Source organism: Electrophorus electricus, chromosome 6, assembly GCF_041902795.1.
Source record: "Electrophorus electricus isolate QZ-2024a chromosome 6, ASM4190279v1, whole genome shotgun sequence".
Lineage (NCBI taxonomy): Eukaryota > Metazoa > Chordata > Actinopteri > Gymnotiformes > Gymnotidae > Electrophorus > Electrophorus electricus.
In genome coordinates, this window is record NC_137502.1 from 1,695,001 (window position 1) to 1,716,783 (window position 21,783).

At 46.0% G+C, this 21,783-nt stretch overlaps 3 protein-coding genes and 1 long non-coding RNA gene across 5 annotated transcripts in view; all 4 read right to left on the reverse strand.

Annotated features, from left to right (window-relative positions):
• The window catches only part of mtss1la (MTSS I-BAR domain containing 2a), a 27,408-nt gene extending 18,720 nt beyond the window's left edge, over window positions 1-8,688 (reverse strand). Inside the window, exons 1-3 of the mRNA XM_081715483.1 lie at window positions 7,587-8,688; window positions 3,866-3,927; window positions 3,596-3,669 (exon numbers count right to left, since the gene is read on the reverse strand). Of these exons, the coding sequence (XP_081571609.1) occupies window positions 3,596-3,669; window positions 3,866-3,927; window positions 7,587-7,655 (205 nt within the window). The 5' untranslated portion in view covers window positions 7,656-8,688. The remainder of the gene's footprint in view (window positions 1-3,595; window positions 3,670-3,865; window positions 3,928-7,586) is intronic.
• Window positions 8,689-9,960: 1,272 nt separating this feature from the next.
• On the reverse strand, window positions 9,961-10,966 carry LOC145658494 (uncharacterized). The gene is made up of 2 exons (XR_014124051.1): window positions 10,732-10,966; window positions 9,961-10,226 (listed from the first exon to the last, which is right to left on the reverse strand). It is a non-coding gene; the product is annotated as an uncharacterized LOC145658494 (long non-coding RNA).
• A 1,470-nt stretch (window positions 10,967-12,436) lies between these two features.
• Window positions 12,437-17,140, reverse strand: mapk12a (mitogen-activated protein kinase 12a). 2 transcript variants are annotated; one of them, XM_027024157.3, is made up of 12 exons: window positions 16,704-17,140; window positions 16,064-16,193; window positions 15,909-15,967; window positions 15,495-15,606; window positions 15,383-15,412; window positions 15,250-15,297; window positions 14,893-15,007; window positions 14,633-14,704; window positions 14,442-14,521; window positions 14,249-14,327; window positions 13,500-13,673; window positions 12,437-13,106 (listed from the first exon to the last, which is right to left on the reverse strand). In XM_027024157.3, the coding sequence occupies exons 1-12, from the start codon at window positions 16,820-16,822 to the stop codon at window positions 13,033-13,035; spliced, it is 1,092 nt and encodes a 363-aa protein (XP_026879958.3). In that variant the 5' UTR covers window positions 16,823-17,140; the 3' UTR covers window positions 12,437-13,032. The 2 variants fall into 2 exon arrangements, with proteins under 2 accessions (XP_026879958.3, XP_081571438.1); XM_081715312.1 differs by having other exon boundaries at window positions 16,064-16,216; window positions 16,704-16,843.
• Window positions 17,141-17,289: 149 nt separating this feature from the next.
• On the reverse strand, window positions 17,290-21,761 carry selenoo1 (selenoprotein O1). Its single transcript, XM_027024156.3, has 9 exons — window positions 21,058-21,761; window positions 20,687-20,890; window positions 20,346-20,523; window positions 20,021-20,151; window positions 19,268-19,545; window positions 19,021-19,189; window positions 18,633-18,818; window positions 18,170-18,326; window positions 17,290-18,035 (listed from the first exon to the last, which is right to left on the reverse strand). The coding sequence occupies exons 1-9, from the start codon at window positions 21,597-21,599 to the stop codon at window positions 17,832-17,834; spliced, it is 2,049 nt and encodes a 682-aa protein (XP_026879957.2). The 5' UTR covers window positions 21,600-21,761; the 3' UTR covers window positions 17,290-17,831.
• Window positions 21,762-21,783: the final 22 nt, after the last annotated feature.

Below are 21,783 nucleotides of genomic sequence, written 5' to 3' on the forward strand. Positions count from 1 at the left end.
GTGAACGTGAGGAGCTTGGCCCCTCCCTCTACTGTTCCACCCTGGCCAACTGTAACATGTATTTGTTGTTTTAAATTTGTATATATCATATATAAGGTCTGAAATTTGTTTAAAATATATATTGACATTAAAATGAATAAAAAATTATTTCTAAAATCATATCAAATTTAATTTACTTTCAATCTATTTTCCACTGATACTGATTTAATCTTTGAGTGAATATCACATTACAGAAAAAAATTGTGTACTATGAACGCCAAGTTTTTCTATGGACGTTCCCTGGTTTTCCATGGACGTTCCTTGCTTCACTTTCTCACAGTATGAGGCAGATTAGCTCAAAAGGCGTTAAGAGGTACAGGCAAATTGACAAAGTGTCTTTGTTAATTTGATAAAGTTCAAGCCAAGAGTCTTGATGAAGCACTGGTGAGGATGAGTGTGATGGTGATATGGTGCACCACCTCTCACCCCCCCCCCCACACACCCACACCCATCTGTCAATTCAGAGTACTCAGACAAGTTAGCAACATTTCCCCCCAACACACACACACACAAACACAGACACACACACACACACACACACACACACACCCACACACACACACACACACACACACACAAACACAGACACACACACACACACACACACACACACACACACACACACACAGTATTTGTCCTGTTCTGTATTTATTATTGTTTATTTAATGACATTTTGCACTATATTGGACTGTTTGCACTTGTGTAGCATGTTGTCTGTTGCACTGTTGTTTTGTGTTGCACCATGGTCCTGGAGGAACATTGTCTCGTTTTTGTTGTGTACTTGTATATAGCTGAAATGACAATAAAATCTCTTTGAACTTTGAACTCTGAACACACACACACACACACACACACACACACACACACACACACAAACACACACACACACAGACTGAGCAGTGGAAGCAGACCCCAGGGCCATCATTAAAACAATACCCAATTACTACACCTCTCTCCACCCAAGGAGGTGTGAGATCCCGCCCAAATCCCAAAGCCCTCGGTTAGCGTTCATCACCAAGAATAAGAAAATATGTAACAGATTACCAAAAAACAGAACAATGTTTTCCACAGAGATGCAGCCCTAACCTTCAGCCAAGCTACATGAACACACAGTGACTAGCAAGCGTGTCGACGCAGGCACAGGGGAACAAAGGTCATGCCAGTACAAAAGGGTTTTGAGTAAATATCGCCCCAAAAACATGGGTCCCATCTCACAAACATAAACATGCCTGTCTGACACATGCACTGGCAGGCTGGGTTCAAAGTCCCACATCTGTTCTGTAAACATAGACCATGATGTCACACCCATAAAGCCCAGGGGGAAATGCCAGCTGGGGAGGGAGGGAGAGAGAGTGTGTGTGTGTGTGTGTGTGTGTGTGTGTGTGTGTGTGTGTGTGTGTGAGGGAGAGAGAGAGAGAGAGAGAGAGAGAGCGAGAGAAAAGGATAACTGTCAAGGTAAAGCCAGGCTATTAAGTCCACTGCACATGCTTGTGTATACTGAGTAAAACTTTCCTGCTACAAGATACTAAATCCAGACACAAACGCCTGCGTTGCCTTGGTGATAATCTGCCTTGCTCTGATCACCTTAGGGGAAACAGAACAGCCTGTGCAGGCCAAACTCTCACCCCATCCAAAAGCAAAGCGCAAACACGTGACAGCGGCACTCCCTTATTTTTCAGTGCATCGCCAACTACATACCACTGCATCAGACACCTGAAACTGAACTATAGGAATGAGAGCAGTTCTGCACATGCTCAGAACCTAAACATGCTTTCAACAGAACATCCAGGAATACAACAGTCATTTTGGATTTGTTTACACGTATATCTGTATGTGTGCAGAGTTGTTTATACGTATATCTGCATGTGCGCAGATTTCTGTAAAATGTCCAACTGCTGACTGGCATCCCAGCAGCTCAGTAAGAGTGGTGAGGAAGTACCAGGGAGTTATGGTGTGTCACCAGTCATCACACTGACTGTGCTGTGAACTGAGATCCTGAGTGTGTGTCAATGGGGAGCTGTAGGATGAAGCTTGCGGCTCAAGATCGTCCTCCCAGCGAGACAGCCAGCTGTGCCAACCCTCCACCCACTCCTTCATTCATGACCCAGCAACTGCCAACACGTAGCAAGCTATCTCTGCTGCCCTGCAGGACAGTGTGGGTTTTGTTGCCACAACACAGACCAAAAATCACACATGCATGTCAATAAGCACATCAAGTATAAACATAAACACTATGAAATGGTTATAAGAAAACTGGTTTTGAATTTTATAAATGGATCAAAGTTGATTTCCCAAACAAAAGTATATGATATGTTCTCCTATGGTGAGCGTGTAATAAAATATAAAACAAACAGCTTTCAGAAGGTTTAAGGACAGGAGTTCGTTAAGGAAAGGGCCTTCAGTGCCAGTACTAAGGGTACACAGGGTTACTCACAGTAGTGCGTAGTAGTGAAGGTTAACCAGACAGTGCAGGCTGCAGCCATACCCACAATCCTCGGGGGCACACTGAGGGAATCTAGTTCACTGATGTGAGCAGGGCAATGGGAGGGGACAAGCTGACACTCTGAAGTCTGTTTGATGTTTCTGACAGGTCAAAGGGCGTGGAATACAGGTGATGGATGCCCAGCTGCTAAACACTCCCTGAAGGTTTTGCTCATTTTAAGATGGTGTAGTTGGGAATCTCAGCAGAGAGAGTCAGTGGGCATTGAAACAAGATGGTTGGAGGGGCAGATAGGCTGTGTCTGCCCCAGTGGAGCTGTATCTTAAACTGGGCCACAACACTAACGTCTGCATTCCAGAAACTGTGGCACTTCCAACACACGTGCCCAGCCCTTTCACTGCAGCACACATTTCTACCGCAGAAACATAATAATAATAATAAATTATGTACCATTAAATCACAATCATCAGCCTGAACTGAAAATCAAAATTGTGTGCACGTCTGATCCCGGTCTAATTTCCACTGGAAATCTGAATTTGCCCTAGCAGCTATATTCAGGTGACAGCCTTGGACACTCCTGTAGCCTGTAGCAACCGCCTGCACATTCACACGGCGTGTTCACTGCAGTGGCTCGCAGTCTTCTCTGCGCTCCTGCTTAGCGGGCAGATAAGATTACGCGCTTCAGGCTGAAGGATGGAGCTGGAGGGATGTGGCATACCGAGAAACAGGCACATGCTGACATGGGTAACCCGTACCACGGCCCCCAGCTGTGTCTGACCCACACCTTCACAAGTGGGCCAGGGAAAACTGGCGAGTGGAGAGGTCGAGGCTGGACGACCCGATGAAATCAAACAAGATCCATTTCCTGATAATCTCACTGTGGGAGAACAAAGCCCCATTTTGATAAGAGCTCAAATTTGGGAAGGTCAGTGAAAGAAAACTAAAAGCCACATGCCTACCACAGTAATAATCCATCAGTAATAATCCAGCACTACTAATCCAGCAGTGTTAATCCAGCACTACTAATCCAGCAGTGTTAATCCAGCACTACTATCTACATTTGACCAGAATGGCTTCATCTCCTTGTCTTCAACCATCTTTGTCCAGGAATTTTACCTCTTGCGTTTGTCGCCATGTCAGCCACCTTCTGGAAGGCGTCGAGGAACGCTGCCGTCACCAACACGGTGTTCCTGAGGAATGTCCGGAGAAACAACGAGACACAGCGTCACTGCCGTGGCCGGCTACGCTCAGAGCAGCTCAAAAAAACGTAAACTAAACTAACAAAACAAAGTCAGGATTCATGCTTTAGTCTGGTCACCACAGTCCTCGGCAATCAGGAAGGATAGGCTCATCTCTGTCCCATTCTCTAGAGGTACAAGAACTCACCTGAGTTGTGAGTGTAGCTTTGTGGCCTTCGCACCAAAGTCCTCCCAGACCGGGTATGAGTTCTGGAGGAAAAACATGGGTCCTGGTTAGAGAGTCATACATCACACCTGGAGTTCCATCACCCACCCACATTCTTTGACTTATACATGCCGATACACACACACCAGTCTTTCACATCCCCAAGAAAGATCTCAGACTGGGAACAGATGTTTACTCGAGGATAAACAGACATAAGAGCTGGGCTTGTAAAAGAAACTGCTAAAAGCATTCCCATGTACGAGAGACTAGCCTGAGCCCAGGTGTGTTAAGAGAACAGAAAAGGAGAGGCTGTATAGAGAATTAGAAAGACTTTAGAAAACTGTGACCTGTCTTAAAGGTGTGTAACACTGGGCACCTATAATGGCGATGGATCACAAACACTTTTCAAAAGACTTACACACTCACTGGAGGTAACTGCAGGTAGCCAGACAAGCAAAAAAGGAAACGCACTCAGTTCCCATTAACAGTTAGATGTGAGATCCTTGTATTGTCTGTGTATTCCCTCTAGGTCCTGATCAGACCAACAGTGTTTAAACAGAAACACTTCTGTCTGCTGGCACTGACCAATGAAAAACTCCACACGTGTAGTTTAGTAAAAATAAGATGATAAAATGTCATTCTTTTCATGAGCACATAAAGCTTACTTTTTTACAAAACATAACATTGCTCATTGTAGCTTTGTAAATGCCAAACTGGTGCAAGGCTGAACTACAGACATACATTCAAATTCAGTAAAATTCATGTTCAAAAATCCAGGTTCATGTCCGGACACTTTTTTCTCTTTTACTCACACACGCTCTTGTTACGGCCATGCTAAACGCTTGGCCCTGCACAGCTAGATCTGGGACCCCTTTCTCCCAGCCACAGGTGCCTAATTAACTTTCCTGTCGTGCGGAGTCGAAGGCCCGTGTAGTGAATAAGTCCTAGGCAGATGAAGAGAAGAGGTTGATGAAGGTTAAGAAAGACCCACTATCCTACAAATCTAAGCGAGACGTCCATTCTCACGTAGCACGAACATCGGTACTGTCAAACCAGGGTTGTTTGTTTGTGTTTGTGTGTGTGCCTCATTTGCTTATACTGAAACCTGCTAACGCTTACACAGTATAACGAGGCATTTTTCTGCATGAACAGGTGAGGGAATGACTGAGGTATCCAAGGCATTCTTTCATTCTTTTCTAAGACGCATCCACAAATCAAGGCACCTTAAGTTCCAGTGGTGCAGGACCTCGTGATCTCACCAGGTATAAAACACTATACTGAATTAAATCTTTGCATCTCTAGGCTACTTAGCTTCCAGATAGTATCTTCAAATCCTTTCTAATTCTGCTTAAGGTCAAAGGTTAGCCCCAGACTGAACACAGATCTGTCTCAAACTGACTTCCGGTCTCTTCAGCGGCCATTGCTCTACCAAATACTCTCACCCTCCTTATCAATGCAAATGAATTTGCTCTCAACCTCATTATGGGATTTCAAGTGAAAATATAATGCATTTAACAAGTAATGCATTTAACAATGGCTCAGTGGTTAAGGTACTTGACTAGTAGTCAGAAGGTTATCAGTTCAAGTGACCACTGCCATAATTGTAAGTCGGGTGGGATAAAAGCATCAGCTAAATTCTGTAAATGTAAATATGTCATCAGAAGATCTTTCCCTGTCACCAGCTGTATCTTGGACACATTCCACACTTCCTGCTGTCTCTTTCTGGGAGTTCACATGCTGCATTCTGAACAACTGTAAACGTGCCGAGTCTAGACCTTCTCGGCAGAGCAGGCTTCAGGCCAGAGTGAGAGATGATGATGATGATGATGATGATGATGATGATGATGGCCATCTGTGAGCAGCAGTCACCATCACTACTAAGAGAGAGAATGCATTCTACAACTGGAACCTTAGAAGGCTGCAACCACAGCTGCCTGGACCCCTCACTGTCTAGATCCATAATTACCTAGAGCCCTAGCTGCCTGGACCCCTCACTGTCTAGATCCATAATTACCTAGAGCCCTAGCTGCCTGGACCCCTCACTGTCTAGATCCATAATTACCTAGAGCCCTAGCCGCCTGGACCCCTCACTGTCTAGATCCATAATTACCTAGAGCCCTAGCCGCCTGGACCCCTCACTGTCTAGATCCATAATTACCTAGAGCCCTAGCTGCCTGGACCCCTCACTGTCTAGATCCATAATTACCTAGAGCCCTAGCTGCCTGGACCCCTCACTGTCTAGATCCATAATTACCTAGAGCCCTAGCTGCCTGGACCCCTCACTGTCTAGATCCATAATTACCTAGAGCCCTAGCTGCCTGGACCGCTTGCTGTCTAGAGCCCTAGCTGCCTAAACCATAGCTGCTTGATCCGTAGCAACCTAGAACTCCTCCAGCACACACTACACACACTTTCTATTCTCTGCACTGGGTTCACATGTTTCCAAATCCACTGTCGAGTGTGAAACCTGAGCTCTGGCTGCAAGCATTTCAAGACTTCATCACTGAAAAGAGCTAAAGAAAGTCAAGCATGTGGTTGGGACGACACATTATAGCATATCAGATATCTAACTGGGCAGCGGGTGGGTGCACAGTTGTCTTTATTTCTGAGCAGTTACTTTGAACTCTCTGTGACCTTTTTCAAGTGTAGAACTAATTCTTTGAATATAACCCTTGGTGGGTTAGTGACAATGGCACACAGGTACTTTCACACTTATACGCATCTTTACGTGCAACCTTACATGTGTCATGCACTTTTCTGACATCACATCGCTGTGTGACCTGTAAAAATAACACTACATTAAATGTTTCCGCCTTGTTTCTACACAAATACAGAATATGTTTGTATCAGTGCCGTATAACACCCTGTACTTGCAGGATACGGCAGTGATGTAATCATCTGCCCCCAGTACAGCTTCCTTCACCCTCCTGGAAGTGAAATTAACCTGAGACTCAATAACCTCTGACCTCAAATCCAATCACCTTTTTACCGCACATTAAACTAATGGCGCTGTAGTGATCCAATCCGTCTCTAACTGGTCTAAGTATAACTGATGGTCTGTAAGATATAAGATATAACATATATAACATTCATTTCCACTCTTATTCTTTTGTCTCGCCTCCACTAGAAACTATAATCACGAAACAACGAAGACTTTACGATAGCGTGCTGAAGGCGCGCGCAGATATTAAGGCGTCTGCACGCGCGGCCGATCCGCTCTAATGCGTATCGACTGCTGAAGTCCACGAGCGGACAATGGTTGTCATGGACCTCGGGTCTGTATTAGCGGGCGTTTGTCTCCGCCAGTACCAAAGAAATAATGGGAAGCTTTTTTTCCTCTCGGTCCTGGTTCAAGCAGAATATGTCATTTTATTCAGAGACGCGAGAAACTGAAACTCGTCACGCGTAAAGAGGCGCGTGGCTGTCATAACACAGTAACTGGTCTAGCTCTGTTTACACCCTGTGCACGAGGGTGGTGGCTCGTGATATCGCTGAAACGCGATTATTAGGGAGGCTTTCTCAGGATATTGTAGATGACCCACCGCGAAACGATTTGATTTTCTGCATCAGAACCACGCGCTTTGCGCCACGTCCAGTTGTCCTGACTCACAGCAGCAGCTCGAGGCCAAACAAAGGCAGTAAAACGCATCTGTGGTTGCGCTGTGCACACTGCCTGCTGTGTATCACACAAACGTGCTGGTACCTTCATGTCGTTGACGATGGTCTGGAAGAGTCCACCCAGAGCCCCGCACTCTTTCTCCACACTCTCCATGGTCTCAGACGAATGCGCGAACTACGGTGGATTATATTCTACTCCAAATAATCCGACGTCCAGGTTAGGCGCAGAGAGGCGGCCGGCCCGTCACATCCCTTTTACAAGCCAGTCGCTTCGGATTAAAAACGCGCTGTACACGTCGGCTGGATATCGACAAAAGAAAAGACGTGTCGGTGGCTTTTTGCCCGTTTGTCAGGAGATGATGGCTGGAGTGAAAAGATTTGCCTCTCCCCTCCCGGCGCTCAAACTACGCTCCGCAAAACGATACCGCCAACGACTGCTCGAGCATACTATTAGACTTTGCACTAAACCCTCTCCAGGCGCATAAGGAAACGTGCGGCAGAAGAGGCTGTCGATACCGGCCCGGTAATCGTAAGTTTAGGATGAAACGGCATTCGGTGATGCGGCGGGCGATGTGAAACTCGATACTGGAAGCACGGAGGAGCCCGACTGGTGCTGAGCACGAGAGGGAGGGACTTAAGTGTGGACATATGGCAAGTTGGTCTGTATGGACAGAGGACAATTGAACCACGGTCTTCTTCTCCTGAAGAATCTCCACAAGAAAGTGCTTTTGTTGACGAGGTCAATAGCCCAGCTGGCATTCATCGCGTTTGGTCGACGTAGCGCATGTGGTTCTTGCTAAATAAAACCTTTTTTAATGCTTTGTAAATGAAGTCAGCATGAATTGTTTCAGCATTCTCAAGCCTTTAAATAATGTATGTCGCGTGAATCTAACGATAATCTCTCCGGTTTATCCTCTGTCCCTGTTGGGATGCGTTGGAGGCCAAGGTGGGAGTACTGAGAACATTTATTAACCTTGAGGGGAGGGAACAGGAACTAGACGTTTACAGACCAAACGGCATTTACAAAACAACAATAGCAAACGAACGGGTTTGGAGTTTTTTGTGCTTATTCAGCACCTAGATTGCTTCTAATAAAAGCAAATGGCGTTTTTTTAATTGTTAGTTTCGAAAGCAGCTCAGCGTGCAGAGGGGGTGCTTGACTTGGCCATAGGCGCTCGTGCTCCGGGGTGATTCATGATGCCCCTTCACCTGCCCCGCATTCCAGCCATCTGCCCCGCAGCACAGCTCCGGAGATAACACACGGGAACGGACGACTCTGCACCCATAAAGTGCTGATTTACCTCGAGTCCTCAGATTCGGAGAGTGGTGCTATACACGTGTGACGGAGTCCGGTTATACAACCACGAGGTGGACAAAACAGGGGGAAGGTGTTACACGAGCTCGAGCTGCTTTGAACTGCTGATCGTGATCGCGGGTCTCAGTGCAGCACTTACTGCTGCATAAACAGGCCCTCTTGCGCATATGTTGTCTTTAGGGAGACATAACAGAGGGAAATTCTGAAATGATCAAACACATGTCGAATGATTTATGAATGGCTTCATATCGGTTTTCTGCTTGATAAGACATACTGTTTTTCCAGTGACTCTTCTCACGTGCGGCAGGGTTTTGCGCTCGTGCCGTCTCTGGTGCGTTTTTTAACAGGCGGATTCCTGAATATGATAGTATGCGGTACTGTGACACAGCATTCATTGAAATCTATTTTAAATCTTTGTTAATATGTTAAGATTCAAGCCGATAACCTTTGTTTTTGTTATTGTCATTGTTGTTGTTTTGTTTTGAGGTTTATTGAGAATATCTTTATATTTTATTAAAATTCCTGCCGGGATGGTTTCATTTACATGTGGTACAGACTGTAGACTATGAATTGACCACATTTTCCTGGAGAATTGCTAAAGAAATCTAAGACTTCTGAAAATTCCTCACGAGGAGCGGGCTGTCGCATCGCTCCTGTTACATCACTTACATCTAGAACATTCTGTTCATGAAACCAAACGATAACGTTCGCCAGGAAAATTATTCTGAACCTTCAGTGTTTTTGCTGCGGAAATACCCCAAAGCTTCACACTTTCTCTTGCGAGAGCAGAGGAGACTCTGTCCTAGCTGTGTGGTACTGGAGTTGTGACCTGCGCTATCAACTCAGAGAAGCCCAGTCTGCACAAACTCAATCCGACTCTAGGATCAGATGCTGGGATCCTTGCAGATGGAAACACTTACGAGCATATGAGAAACACATCGAATTTTTTATGCTTCCATAATTATGCAATAAATCTACATCTAAATGATGAGACATAAAACATTGTGTGAATGATACAGGAAACTGTGAAACGTTAGGAAAAATAATTATTTCTGTGTTTCTAATTCTAATCCGTTATAAAGAAATGTATAGTGATCACTCAAGTGATCTTGCATTTGACTAATAAGCATTTAGAAAGGTGTCCAACTTTTTGGTAAACGTTTATTTTTTCCAACCACAGTGTTTAAAGTGCTCCTCTAACCGTGGTCTGACTCGAGCCCGTCTGTGGTCCGTCCGGAACTTCTCGTCGTTCCTCCGTCTCCACAGTTCCCGCTGAGGCCTGGACTCATCCCAGCTCCACGAGCCACGCCGGGTCCTTTAACGGGAACGTGCGAGCCCGTGCAATTTCCTCTCGCGCTGTCTGCTGAGTCAGGCCGGTCCGTATCACGTGAAGGGACGTGAAACGGTTTTCTGTTCCTCAGAAGGAGAGAAGAGGTCCCAATACAGCCACAGCGCGACTTTACCGGCCTCGGAACAGTTCAGCGCTCACTCGGAGAAAACACCACACGCATTCGTAACACACATGGTCCATATTTAGCAAATGACAAATTTGTAGAGAAGTTTAATTCAGCAATTTCCTGTTTACCAAAGAAGCCCCATCTGAAGATTATTTAAAATTGTGATTTTTTAAATCTTTTTTTTTTAGAGCCAACCTCTTTTGCCATAGAACATATTTCATTATTATTTGAATTATGCAAAGGGAAGATCTTCAAGACAAATACTTGCACTTCACGATCAAGACTTAACTGACATATGCAGAGGGAAGCAGAGAACCAGCAGTTGCTCAGTTAAGTCAGGTTGGGGTGGTTTATAGCACAAATTAATGAATAAACCCCAAAGTCATATTCTCATTTCAGTTCAAATAGCCAAAATGATTGCAGTCATAAAATAATTTCATTTTAGATAAATGCCTTACCGCATGGCTGAAACAATCTCATTTCACACTGATGTCTGGCTGGTGTCTGGACTCCAATTTGGAACCACTGGGCTAATACACACAAAATGTCCTCCGTTCTGTTTGACTGGGATTCATAATTAATCCAAAAAAGAAGAAGCTCCATTCATCCAATAAGAGTGAACTGCTAAAACTATGCCAAATATGTAAGCACTCTTCAGAACTGGAAGAGAGATTTATTCTCACTTTACATTTCTGTTGTGCAAGGCGGACTCGTAAAGTGCAGAACCCTGCAGACAGAGCCCATGGGGGAGTGTTACAGGGGAAGCAGAAGCAGGCATCAGGAACACCGCTGGTTTATCCAGCACAGACAGGCCTCGCACGGCCGCTACTACACTGCCTGCTTAGCCAGGAGTCACGCATTTACAGTATAACAGATCACCGACTGCGAGAGTGATTCAAGTGTATGCACATATTGGATATAGATGGTTTATTGTTTGATTTTTTGTGTCTTGTGTTCTCTGTCTGTTTTATGTTTGATTTTATAATTGGAAAATGGTGCGCTATTTCCATAGATTTCAATATCAAGGGAGCTCCTGGTTATATAAAGGTTAAAAAAATGAGCTCATTTTAAAAATGTTAAGGAAATGGTTAAACACAAATACGTTTCCTAAAATGAGTTAGAAACATGTGGGCACAGATCCCATTAATACCGGTACTGGAGAACTCTGTGTGAACAGTATGCAAATCATGAGAAGTGGATTGGCTGATTAATTCCCTGCCCCAGTCTCCAGACTCCATGTCTGGTGTTAATAATAGTCTCTAACATACTCAGTGTCAGTGTGGCTGGCAGAACGGGACGGTCTCTGGAGCCAGGGTGCACGTCCAGAGACCCCACAGACAAACATGTCCTGCTGGGATTTCACAGGCAAACAATCTGGCAGCTGGCTGAGCTGAGGGCGAGCTGTGCGGCACTGGGACATCCGCTTTCTGTCGAAACATCTGGCACAGGAAACGAGAGCTGGATGACAAATTAAATTCCCCTTCGTGTGTTCCTCTGGCCAGCCAGCTCCGACTTGCACAGAGCATAGGGGAGGCGTGTGGATGTTACTCATAATCTCCACCCCTACAGCCAAAGCGCTATCCACACCGCTCCGTGGGTGGAAATCTCTGGATCACAGTTGTTCTCCTTGCTCTAAGTGGGCGTTAAAAAGAGTTTGATAATTACCTAATGAAAACCTAGTGTTATAGCAGGAAAAAGACAAAAATCTTCACGAAGGGAAATACAGGTACATCCTTTTTGGCTGTTTTTCAGTCACACACTCGGGGCCGTGGTAATTTTCTAAGTAACATATGCGCAGGTGCTGCCCTCTGCTGGCCCTCTAAGCACACAGCTCCGAGGCTGCTGACGGAAACACAGTTCCTCTAAGCACTACAATTCACCGCGACAGACCGCTGGACTTAGAAAAGTAGGCATTTTTGTGAGTTTTAATGAATAACAGTCATTAAATGGTTTATGTAGTTCTAAAATAATATTTGAATGTTTTCCTATACTGTTCAATTATTTGTGGTTGTTCATTTGGATTCAATAAACAGTTTACAATCCCTGATTCTGAAAAACCATGACAAAATACGAAAATGTTCGTCCACATAATAGAACCATACAAACCTATGTTTTAACAGTAATATACCAAAGGCAGAAAACCCACCAAATTAAGTGACCTAATAAACCAAACTGTGTTTATTAGAAATAGAACAGAAAATAGTTTCAGAGTCATTGTGGCAAAAGATCTGAAACCTGGCTTAAGCTTTAAAAAAAACAACAACTGTAAACTGTGTAAACTGTAAATGGATGGCCATGAGGACATACACAGATAAAGACATGGACAACGTGTGCCTGTACACAATATGGCACCACTGTGTTTGGCTGTTTGGGCAAAGCTATTCTGAAACAGACAGGTCACACCTTGACACTCAGGTGTTTTTAGTTTCTCAATAATTACTTGGGCAAAAAAAAGGTGCATGGCCTCGTTTCAGTTCGATTTGTGTACATACAAACACTACACATGCCATAAACATACAGTAAGAATACATACACTACACACATACACTACACACTGCATAAATATACAGCAAGAACACTCCACTCACATACACCACACACAGTAAGAACACGTACACTACACACTCCATAAACATACAGGAAGAACATGTAGAGTACATACATGCTACACACACATACAGCAGGAACACAGGACACTCAGAAAGACCTAAGGACACCATCTGGTTCAAGCTGCAGTCCTGAATATGGAGGAGTCCTGTTCAGAGTGCAGTCTCCTTCGTCTCTGCTACCACCAGAGGGGGCTTGAATGTTAAAATCTCCTTGTGAACTAATTCTGAAAGACAGAAAGGAAAGAGAGTTTACTCAGTCGAGGGACATGGACCAAGTCAGTTCTGTAGTACAAATACCACTCAGTGGAGTGAAAGCTGAGAAACATTTAACACACACTTTTAATAGAAGTATAAGAACTTGAAGAATTGCAACAGTACTCTCTCAACACACACACACACACACACGACGTTTCATTAATAAGTGCATTTCAAGTCACTGGATCTTCAGTAACTGGTTACAGATATTAGACTGAGACTGGGTTTAAAATGTTTGAGTTTTTCCCCGTTCAATTTCCACGAATGCTAAACAAACAATCCACATCCTGACTTTGTCTGTACATCGTATTTCTGCGGGAGATTTCTCGTGCGCTACGACTTGGTCCATGCGGGCCACGTACTCTTCCACTGCTCCACGGACTGCTCCGCATTGTCAGGTGAGTGATCGTAGGGTGGAGCCTCGGTCTCCTCCTCTGGATCGCGGAACTCAGTGAAGTAGGGGAGGGCCAGCCCTTCAGCTGCCGTCACCCGGCTGTCTGGATCCAACAACAGCATGGCCTCCAGCACGGAGATCGCTGCAGACGGCAAAGAACACGCACGTGCACACACAGACCTATAATTCACTCCAAACGCCTGACAGGGACTTGGGCTCAAGACGTTTTCTTGATGACCGGTGAGAGGAAGTGACGGTGCAGCGTAGCTGTGGACGTGTACCACACAGTGCACTGACGGGTGGAGTATGATGGGTGGAGTACAACTGATGGAGTATTAACTGGAGTCCTATGTTGACTGACTAAAACTCTAGTACTTATTGATTGGTATTGTGCATTACACTGATCTTGACTGCTTCTATGTTGACAAACTCTAGTCCTTATTGTTTATTGCACTGATTGTTGTCTGTTATAGAGCTTATATGTGTTTCACACTTCTAGGTATCAGCACTGATCCCTGTATTTCTACAGTATTCTAGTTCACTGGTATTTTGGATTCTAACCTACTGTACTGTACTGTACTAAGGTGTGTTCTATGAGGAAATGACAAAGCACTTTGTAAGTCGCTCTGGATAAGAGTGTCTGCGAAACGCCGTACATGTAAACGTAAATGAGTACAGCGGGCGGAGTACGTGTGGAACACCCATTATGTCTCTTACCTTGTGGGTTGATGTTTGGCATAATAGATTGGAGATCTTTCTTTTTAAGTCTGGGTAGCTTCTGAATGTAATTTCTAGCCTGGAGAGAGCAGACAGTTAAGAAACTGGCAATCGTAGAGCTCTTTGTGAATCGTAGATCTCTCTCTCAGCCATGGTGCGAGTGGATGGAGGGATATGTTACGTTACATCTTACATCCTGAGACTGTAGTTTGGAGATGAACTCCTGTGTGGGTGTTCCTGTAATCTTCATGATTTCAGTCAGCTGATCCAGGTCTGAGGTGTTCAGGTCAAGGGTCAACAGACACGAGACAAGCTCATATGACACTGCTTCATTGGACTATTCAGGTATAAGCCCTCCATAGGGCATTGTGAGAGCTGGGATACGGTCATTCCCTTTGAAGAGCGGCCTTCCCATAAGCATCTCTGCCATGATACAACCAACAGACCAGATGTCCACTGGAAAGAAAAAGAAGCAAGAAGACATTTAAGCACCATGCTCAAATGTGAGTCTGCTTACAGATCTAAATCCATCTGGACGGGACCGAGACCCCATCCCTTTCTATCTGAGCGGAGCTTCGCCTCACACACTCCCAACAGAGACACCGGATCGGTTTTAGCCCCACCCTCCTGATGCTATGACTCACCGGTCTTTGTGTAGTGCATCCAGTTGAGGATGACCTCAGGGGCCCTGTACCAGCGAGTGACCACATAGCCAGTCATCTCACTGTCTGCTTGTCTCGCCAGTCCAAAGTCCAGGATCTGCCCGTACATCATAATCCCCAATACATCATATAATCCCCATTGTAACACATAATTCTCACTATATCCTATAATCCCCAATACATCATATAATCCCCATTGTAACACATAATTCTCACTATATCCTATAATCCCCATTATATCATATAATCCCCATTGTAACACATAATCCCAACTTCAGCCATCTTTCATCTCGTCTTCTTAGTTCATGTATGAAGCCAATGTGGTAAGAAGGGAGGCACCTTTAGCTCGCACTCTTCATTGATAGCCAGATTGCCTGGCTTGAGGTCCTGAAAGTTAAGAGCAGGTGTGGGTGAGCATAAACACACCACCAATCCAGCAACGTGTGGCAGCAGAGAAGGACAAGCATCTTACCCGGTGTATAATCCCAGCAGCGTGGATGTACTGTGGACGAGAGGGTAACTGCGTGGGTAAGGTACGGAGTGTATGCCTTCTCTATGGTATGCGTGTTTCTGAAAACACTCACCTTAAGTCCTCTCAGAATCTGGTAGACGAGGTACTGAATTCTCTCCTCAGAAAGTTTCTCCATCTTCATCAACTTTCCAAGGTCAGTACCCATGAAAGGCATGACCAAGTAACTGAGAGAGAAAAAGGTCATGTTGGGGTCATGGTTTTCAGTCCACTTAACAAGACCGTCTGTATACAAGGACGTTTCTGATCGAGCTGTACTCACGGGCAGTGACACAGGACGTACACACAGAAACACAATGCTCATTTACTTATAGAACCTTTGCTGTCAAGATACTCAGCCCTTTTCAGAATAAAAGGTGCTGCGTTAAAAAAAAAAAAAAAAAAACTTTCAAGACAAGTATGTCTTCAAAGACAAGATATGCAAGATACAGGTATCAGACAGAAACTAAGGAATAGGAACAACACTCACAAGTCTTGGAACATATCCAGTGACAGGTCTGGAGTAAAAACATCCAGGAGTCCAATAACCTGCAGCCAGAGAAGCAAAGACAGGGCTTACAGCCTACCAAAGTTAGATGAACGGAGAACGTGCTCCGTGAATCAGGCCATGTTTGAGTTCCTTACATTATCGTGCTTCATGTGTTTGAGTAGGCGGAGTTCTCGGTAGGCCCTCTTGGCAAAAAGTTCTGACTGAAATGGACGCTGGAGTTTCTTGATGGCAACCTTTGACCCCGTAAAGCGGTCCAGAGCAGAACTAGGGACAACATGGCCAGCACCCTTAATTATTGGGAAAATATAGTTTAAAATGTAATCATCTACGTGCATAACACACCACAAGAATGGTGTTTATATACACACACACACACACACACACACACACACACACACACACACACACACACACACACACACACGTGTATAACCGCGTTGTCCGTTTTTTATTGTTGTTGTTTTTAGACGGGGATTTTCTGTGTAAAAAGAGTTTGAATCCTTGGTTTGCACTTTGTTTTTGGGCACTGATCCATATATCAGTTTCGCTGGGCACGTTTTAAACAGGACTAACCAGCTGCGCCCACGCGCCCTCTAAGGCGGCTGTGTTGCTGCGTCGGAAAACCGTCGAACATCGAACCGAAAGCGGAAACAAGGGCGCGTGAAAGAAACATGCTGTAAAGCAGACCAGTACCCCGAGTACTGGGATAATACCAGTCCGTGCGGCATGTAAAGCAGATCGTGTCGTGTGGACAGTGTAGTGCCGAACACTTACCACACTATTCCATACGCGCCTGTCCCCACCTGCCTCAAATCTCTGTACCGATCCGCCACTTCCCACTTGGTTTTATTCACATCGTGGCGGTAATATCCAAGTCTCGTGTAGGTCGTCATTGTGAGGTGTAAAAGTGTGTCCCAGATCAGCGAGTGGCAGGCGCGGCTGACACGGAGGACTGACACACCTGCACCCGGAGCCTACCTGCGCCCGCGCGAGGAGCCACCCACACCAGCACACACGTCACGTCGGAAAGAAAGAAAATGAAAACGACTCGAGATCACGTCTTCCCCTTTATTAAATAAAGAGGCGACGATCTGTAAAGTTTGGCAATTTGTTCATTACCAAACACTGCGTGGTATGGAAACGGAGAAAATGTTCAAAATTAGTGCTACTGCTTAAAAAAAAGATATTCCGTTCAATTAATAGGGTTTTTTTTTTCATAGATTTTTTTTACGGAGTTGAGAACAGCACTTTAATGGTAAAAAAAAAGAAAACGCGTTTACCATGCTGTTCTTCAAAACGCATTCATCCGTGTGTAAAACTGCAGCACATAAAGAGCACACCACTCTCTACGGCAGAGGTGTAGAATTTCTGTGGTTGTTTATATTTATTTGTTTACCTTCATGTGTATTAAGGGACATTAGAACAAAAATCATAGCTTCACTGTTACAGCAGATCACATCACTGTTATAGCATATGAAATTAATATCTTTTGCACTGAATAAACTGCGTTTAATTTATGGTCCTTACCATTCATTAATTTGTGCATTAAGACATTCTCTCTCTCTCTCTCTCTCTCTCTCTCTCTCTCTCTCTCTCACAAGTTTATAATGTGCTACAGCCCCTGTCTTTCAAACCAAGACCGTTCTGTTGAAGACTTGTGGGTCCTAGTCGTCATTTATAACCAGTCAAACACACAGGTAACTGTAACTGGCTGCACATTCTGTTCTCAACAAAACAGGTGGTCATTTACCACCAGCCATAACACTCCCTCTAGTTGACACTCCAAACTAGTTGACAGAAGCTTAGTGCCATAAAACACCTTCACAGACACGGTCAGCCAGCCTATAGCGAAGAGAATCTCTCTTTCCTCTATGTATGGGCTGCTCGCTCGTCCTGAAGGTTCTACGATGATCAGGTGACACAGAGCTCGCTGGCCCAGGCTGGGGGCTTGCTGTCGTAAGGGACAGGTGCATGGCTCCCTGTGTCTGAACGCTCCTCCCCGGCCTCTCCCTGGCCTGCTCCTTCATCCCTCTGTGCCGATCTCTCTCTCTCCAGGCCCCGCTGGACGCAGAATGGCTTCTCCAGCACTTTCAGAACTCTCTGAACCTGATGGAATCAGTGAGGGGTGCATCTTTCTTTTCTGGAACTTCAGTATTATCACAAAACACTGCAATACTGCTTCAAAACTTGCTTTTGAACTCTTAACAAGCAACCCGTTCAAATTATGGTGGATTCTTCACCTCGGAGAAGTCCCCCTTTTCTGCCGCCTCTATTGCATTCTGAGCGATGTAGTTCCGGAGCACTACACATGGATTGGTGCTGTCCATCACACGCACTCTCTCCTCCCACGTGCCTTGGACATCACTCCCTCCCTCATACTCATGAGCAAGCCGTTGCCTGCGAGCAAGCACACACAACTCGTCAATGCGCACATATTTATACTTTTGTATGAATTATAAATATGTAAAAACATTGTTCTTTGTTTGAAAAGACAAGCCCTTAGGTCTACAACCTGAGAGACAACACGTCACACGTTCCTTCTGCCTTTCAATCATCTGTTACAGCTCATGAAGCTCCCTTAGTCTTTCATCACATGGGCTTTCCACCAGGCACTTGTAGCCTACTACCATGCTGTTCTATGACCCTACCAGGCCTCCCTCTGCACCTGGACTGTCTGATCCAGGACCAGGCCTCCCCCAGCACCTGTACTGTCTGATCCAGGAGGACCAATTCTCCCTCTGCTGTCTTCTCAGCTCTTCCTCCGTGGTCTCCATCAGCTCCTGCAGCCTGGAGAGCTTCTCCAATTGCTGGGTCAGCATCGCGCGGTCCGACAGCACGTGGAACAACGCTGGGTTACTCTGTGCCATGGACACCAGCATCGCTAGCTCACTGTAGCAAAGCAGAAGTTCAATTTGAATTCAATTAGTTTATTTAAAACTAATTATAAATAGAATAGGAAAATATCAGACAATTAAATACAAACATGGAAGTGATAAAGATTCAACAAGTGGGCACCAAGCCAAACACACACTGTTAGCAACACTTAGCAAATTCAATCTCATTCTGCGCAATGAGGGAATGAAGACTCAACCGTGGGTGCATCGAAGGTCTGCTGCTGGCCCTCATCTCCTCCAGAGAGGCACACTGATCCAGGAGCAGCTCCGTGGCCCTCTCCAGAGCCTCGGTGTCATCCGCGGCCTCTCCCTGCACGGGACCCAGGATCTGACTCAAGCTCCGGAATGTGTTGGTGAAGTCAGCTCCTAACGAGGCAGAGAAGAGGGGCTCAGTTGCTGGACACATGAGTTACAGCCTGCCTAGCTGCCTCCTGGTCCCTTTACCCGTGTTGTGCATCGTCTGCAAAAGGTTCGTGATGAGCGTCTCGTCCTCCGGCTCCTCCTTCCTCAGCAGGCCCAGTTTCCTCCTCATAGTGCCCAGGTAGAAAGCATTATAGAGGGGAAAGTACTCGTCCAGCAGCGGCCCAGCCCGCTCCGAGGGCAGGTTGGGGCTCAGGGCCTCCGCCAGTCGAGCCAGGTTCCAGTGACAGATCTCTGGCTGGGCCCGGTACTTGTAGCGGCCGGAATTATCGGAGGCGTTGCAGACAAAGTCCGGGTCGAAGCTTCAGACGGAGGAGAAGTGCGAAGATTAAACCATGGCTGTGTGAACCCTGAGCTGAAGACCACACAAGCCAGCAGAGCTCTACTACCCAGGCAAAAGAAGCACAAACAATGACATGTTTGCTCAATATATGCATCTGTTCGATTGGGCAGATGTGAGATGGTGAAATAACTGATTCACTGGAAAAGTCCAACTATGTCCTAATACTTCGGGGAACTCATGTCCCAAGTAGACATCGTCTTTGTGTGCAGCTGTCGACACAATCTGATGACATAGCTGTTGACACAGTTTGGCCCAGTTATTGTGAGGGACTTCTGAAAGCTAATTTTGACTCTCAGATCACATAACACTTGGCCTGTGCAGGATAATGGGATGAAGCTTGTTTTTGTGCAATGTGCATATCAAGAGGAGAATGAAACACAAAACGTTTTCAAAGACAATGTGCCAGAGGTTGCAGTCAGTGTGTGAGGCCGTACCGATCCATGAAACCGAAGGGCCCGTAATCCAGGGTCAGTCCCAGGATACTCATGTTATCAGTGTTAAGGACGCCATGACAGAATCCCACACATTGCCACTGTGCCACCAGTCTGGCTGTCCTTCGCGTCACCTAGGAGCATAAAAAAACATAACTTCTCCGTTTTAGGAATTGTTTTTGTTTGACGCTGTACTTTGGAATCAGTAGCCACGGGGAATCTTATTAAAAACATTCTATTTTACTTATAGTCTTATTATGTGTATATTATAAATCTAATTAAAATCTCTGATTTTCTTAAATATGAGTGGTTATTAGTTATAGTCCACCTCTCTAAAGAAGGCAGCATTTCTCTCCACTACGTCTGTGTGGCTCGCATGGATCTCTGGGAAGAAGGTTTCAACAACATAGTCCAGCATCTGAGTTCTGATCTCATCACACCCACAGCTGGGGCCCTGTCTGCCTGTGACTGCATCGGCCTGTTTGAAGATCTCAAATGATCCAAACCTGCACAAGCACAACAATGTCTGTTCATACTGACATAACCTAGGATTACTGCACTGAGATCAGAGACCGTTTCTTTAATCAGACATCCCATAAGAAAACAAACATTGGTGGGTGTCATTTTAATCTGATCATTTCTGCATCAAAGAGAAGGGAAGGCGCTTACCTGATGAAGGTGGGCGCGATGCGCAAGACGGCGGCGCACCTCTCCATGCGCGCGTTGCCGTCATAAAACACGTCACGCATTACGTGCGTGTCAGACGTCACTATGGAGCCCGCGCGAGTAGTGGGCAGCCCGAGGGCAAAGAGCGCCTCGCTGCACAGGAACTCACGGACGCTGGAGCGCAAGACTTTACGCCCGTCCGCCTGCCTGGAGGAGTGGAATCAGTGGCGCTGATTTCTTATTTCATGTTTGGTTATCTTTCCAGGTTGGTAAATGGTCAGAGCAAAACTAAAAACAGCCAACCTGGCCACACAGATTTTGTGTAACGTTCTACACCAACCTCGTTGTTTGCATGTTTTAGGTCGAAAGTCTACCTGGAATAAGGAGTCGGTCCGGACCCCTTGACTTGGACCTCCCACCGCCGACTGGGGTTCTCTCTTAGTAGTTCGGGGCTCTGGTCATCCGGAGCCTCCACTTCACCCAAATAACAGGCGGCTCCATCGCCGAGCTGTCCGGCAAACTGGCCGAACTGGTATCCGCTGTAGCAGTGCGCAGCAGGCTGGGAGCCCGGCATGACTCTGGAGCCGCTCAGATACTCCGGGCCCAGCGGCTCGCCCACAACCTCCCGTGCGTCCAGGCCGAGTAGCGCCAGAGCCGCGCTGGACACAGCTACGAGCTGCGGCCTCTCCAGCGGCTGCGGCGTGACCCTGGAGAAGCACGCGCCGCGCACGGGCCTCGCTCCCGGGGCGTGCGACTCATCCACGGGAAGCCTCCTGAGCGCGACGTTGTTGAAGCGCAGCCGCTCGAACGACGAGCGGCGCCTCGCGAAGCCCGGGCTATCCATTACGCACAAGAAAGACCTAAACAGGAGAGTGTTGGAGTACAAAACACGACGGCGAACCCCACCGCCAGCCATTCACAATTACCGTCAGCTAAGCCTCATATCTAACGAGGACGGTCCCACTAATGGCGCTGAACTGGCTCCATGGTACGGAGCCTGCACAGATAACTCTGGTCCGGCTTTATTTTTGATCCCCTAAAAACAGGCACCTCGGAACCAATGTTCCTTAAATGCCAATTCGAAAGCTGTGAATTTAAAA

Excerpts from the sequence above, each read along its gene's own strand:
- mapk12a (XM_027024157.3), bottom strand. The coding sequence starts at position 16,822 with ATGACGACCTACACGAGACTTGGATATTACCGCCACGATGTGAATAAA. Across the intron at positions 14,328-14,441 it reads CCAAACTACAGTCTCAGGAT|GCTAGAAATTACATTCAGAA; the intron begins GTAAGATGTAAC and ends TGCTCTCTCCAG. Across the intron at positions 13,107-13,499 it reads GTCCGTGGAGCAGTGGAAGA|AATTAGTTCACAAGGAGATT; the intron begins GTACGTGGCCCG and ends TCTGTCTTTCAG.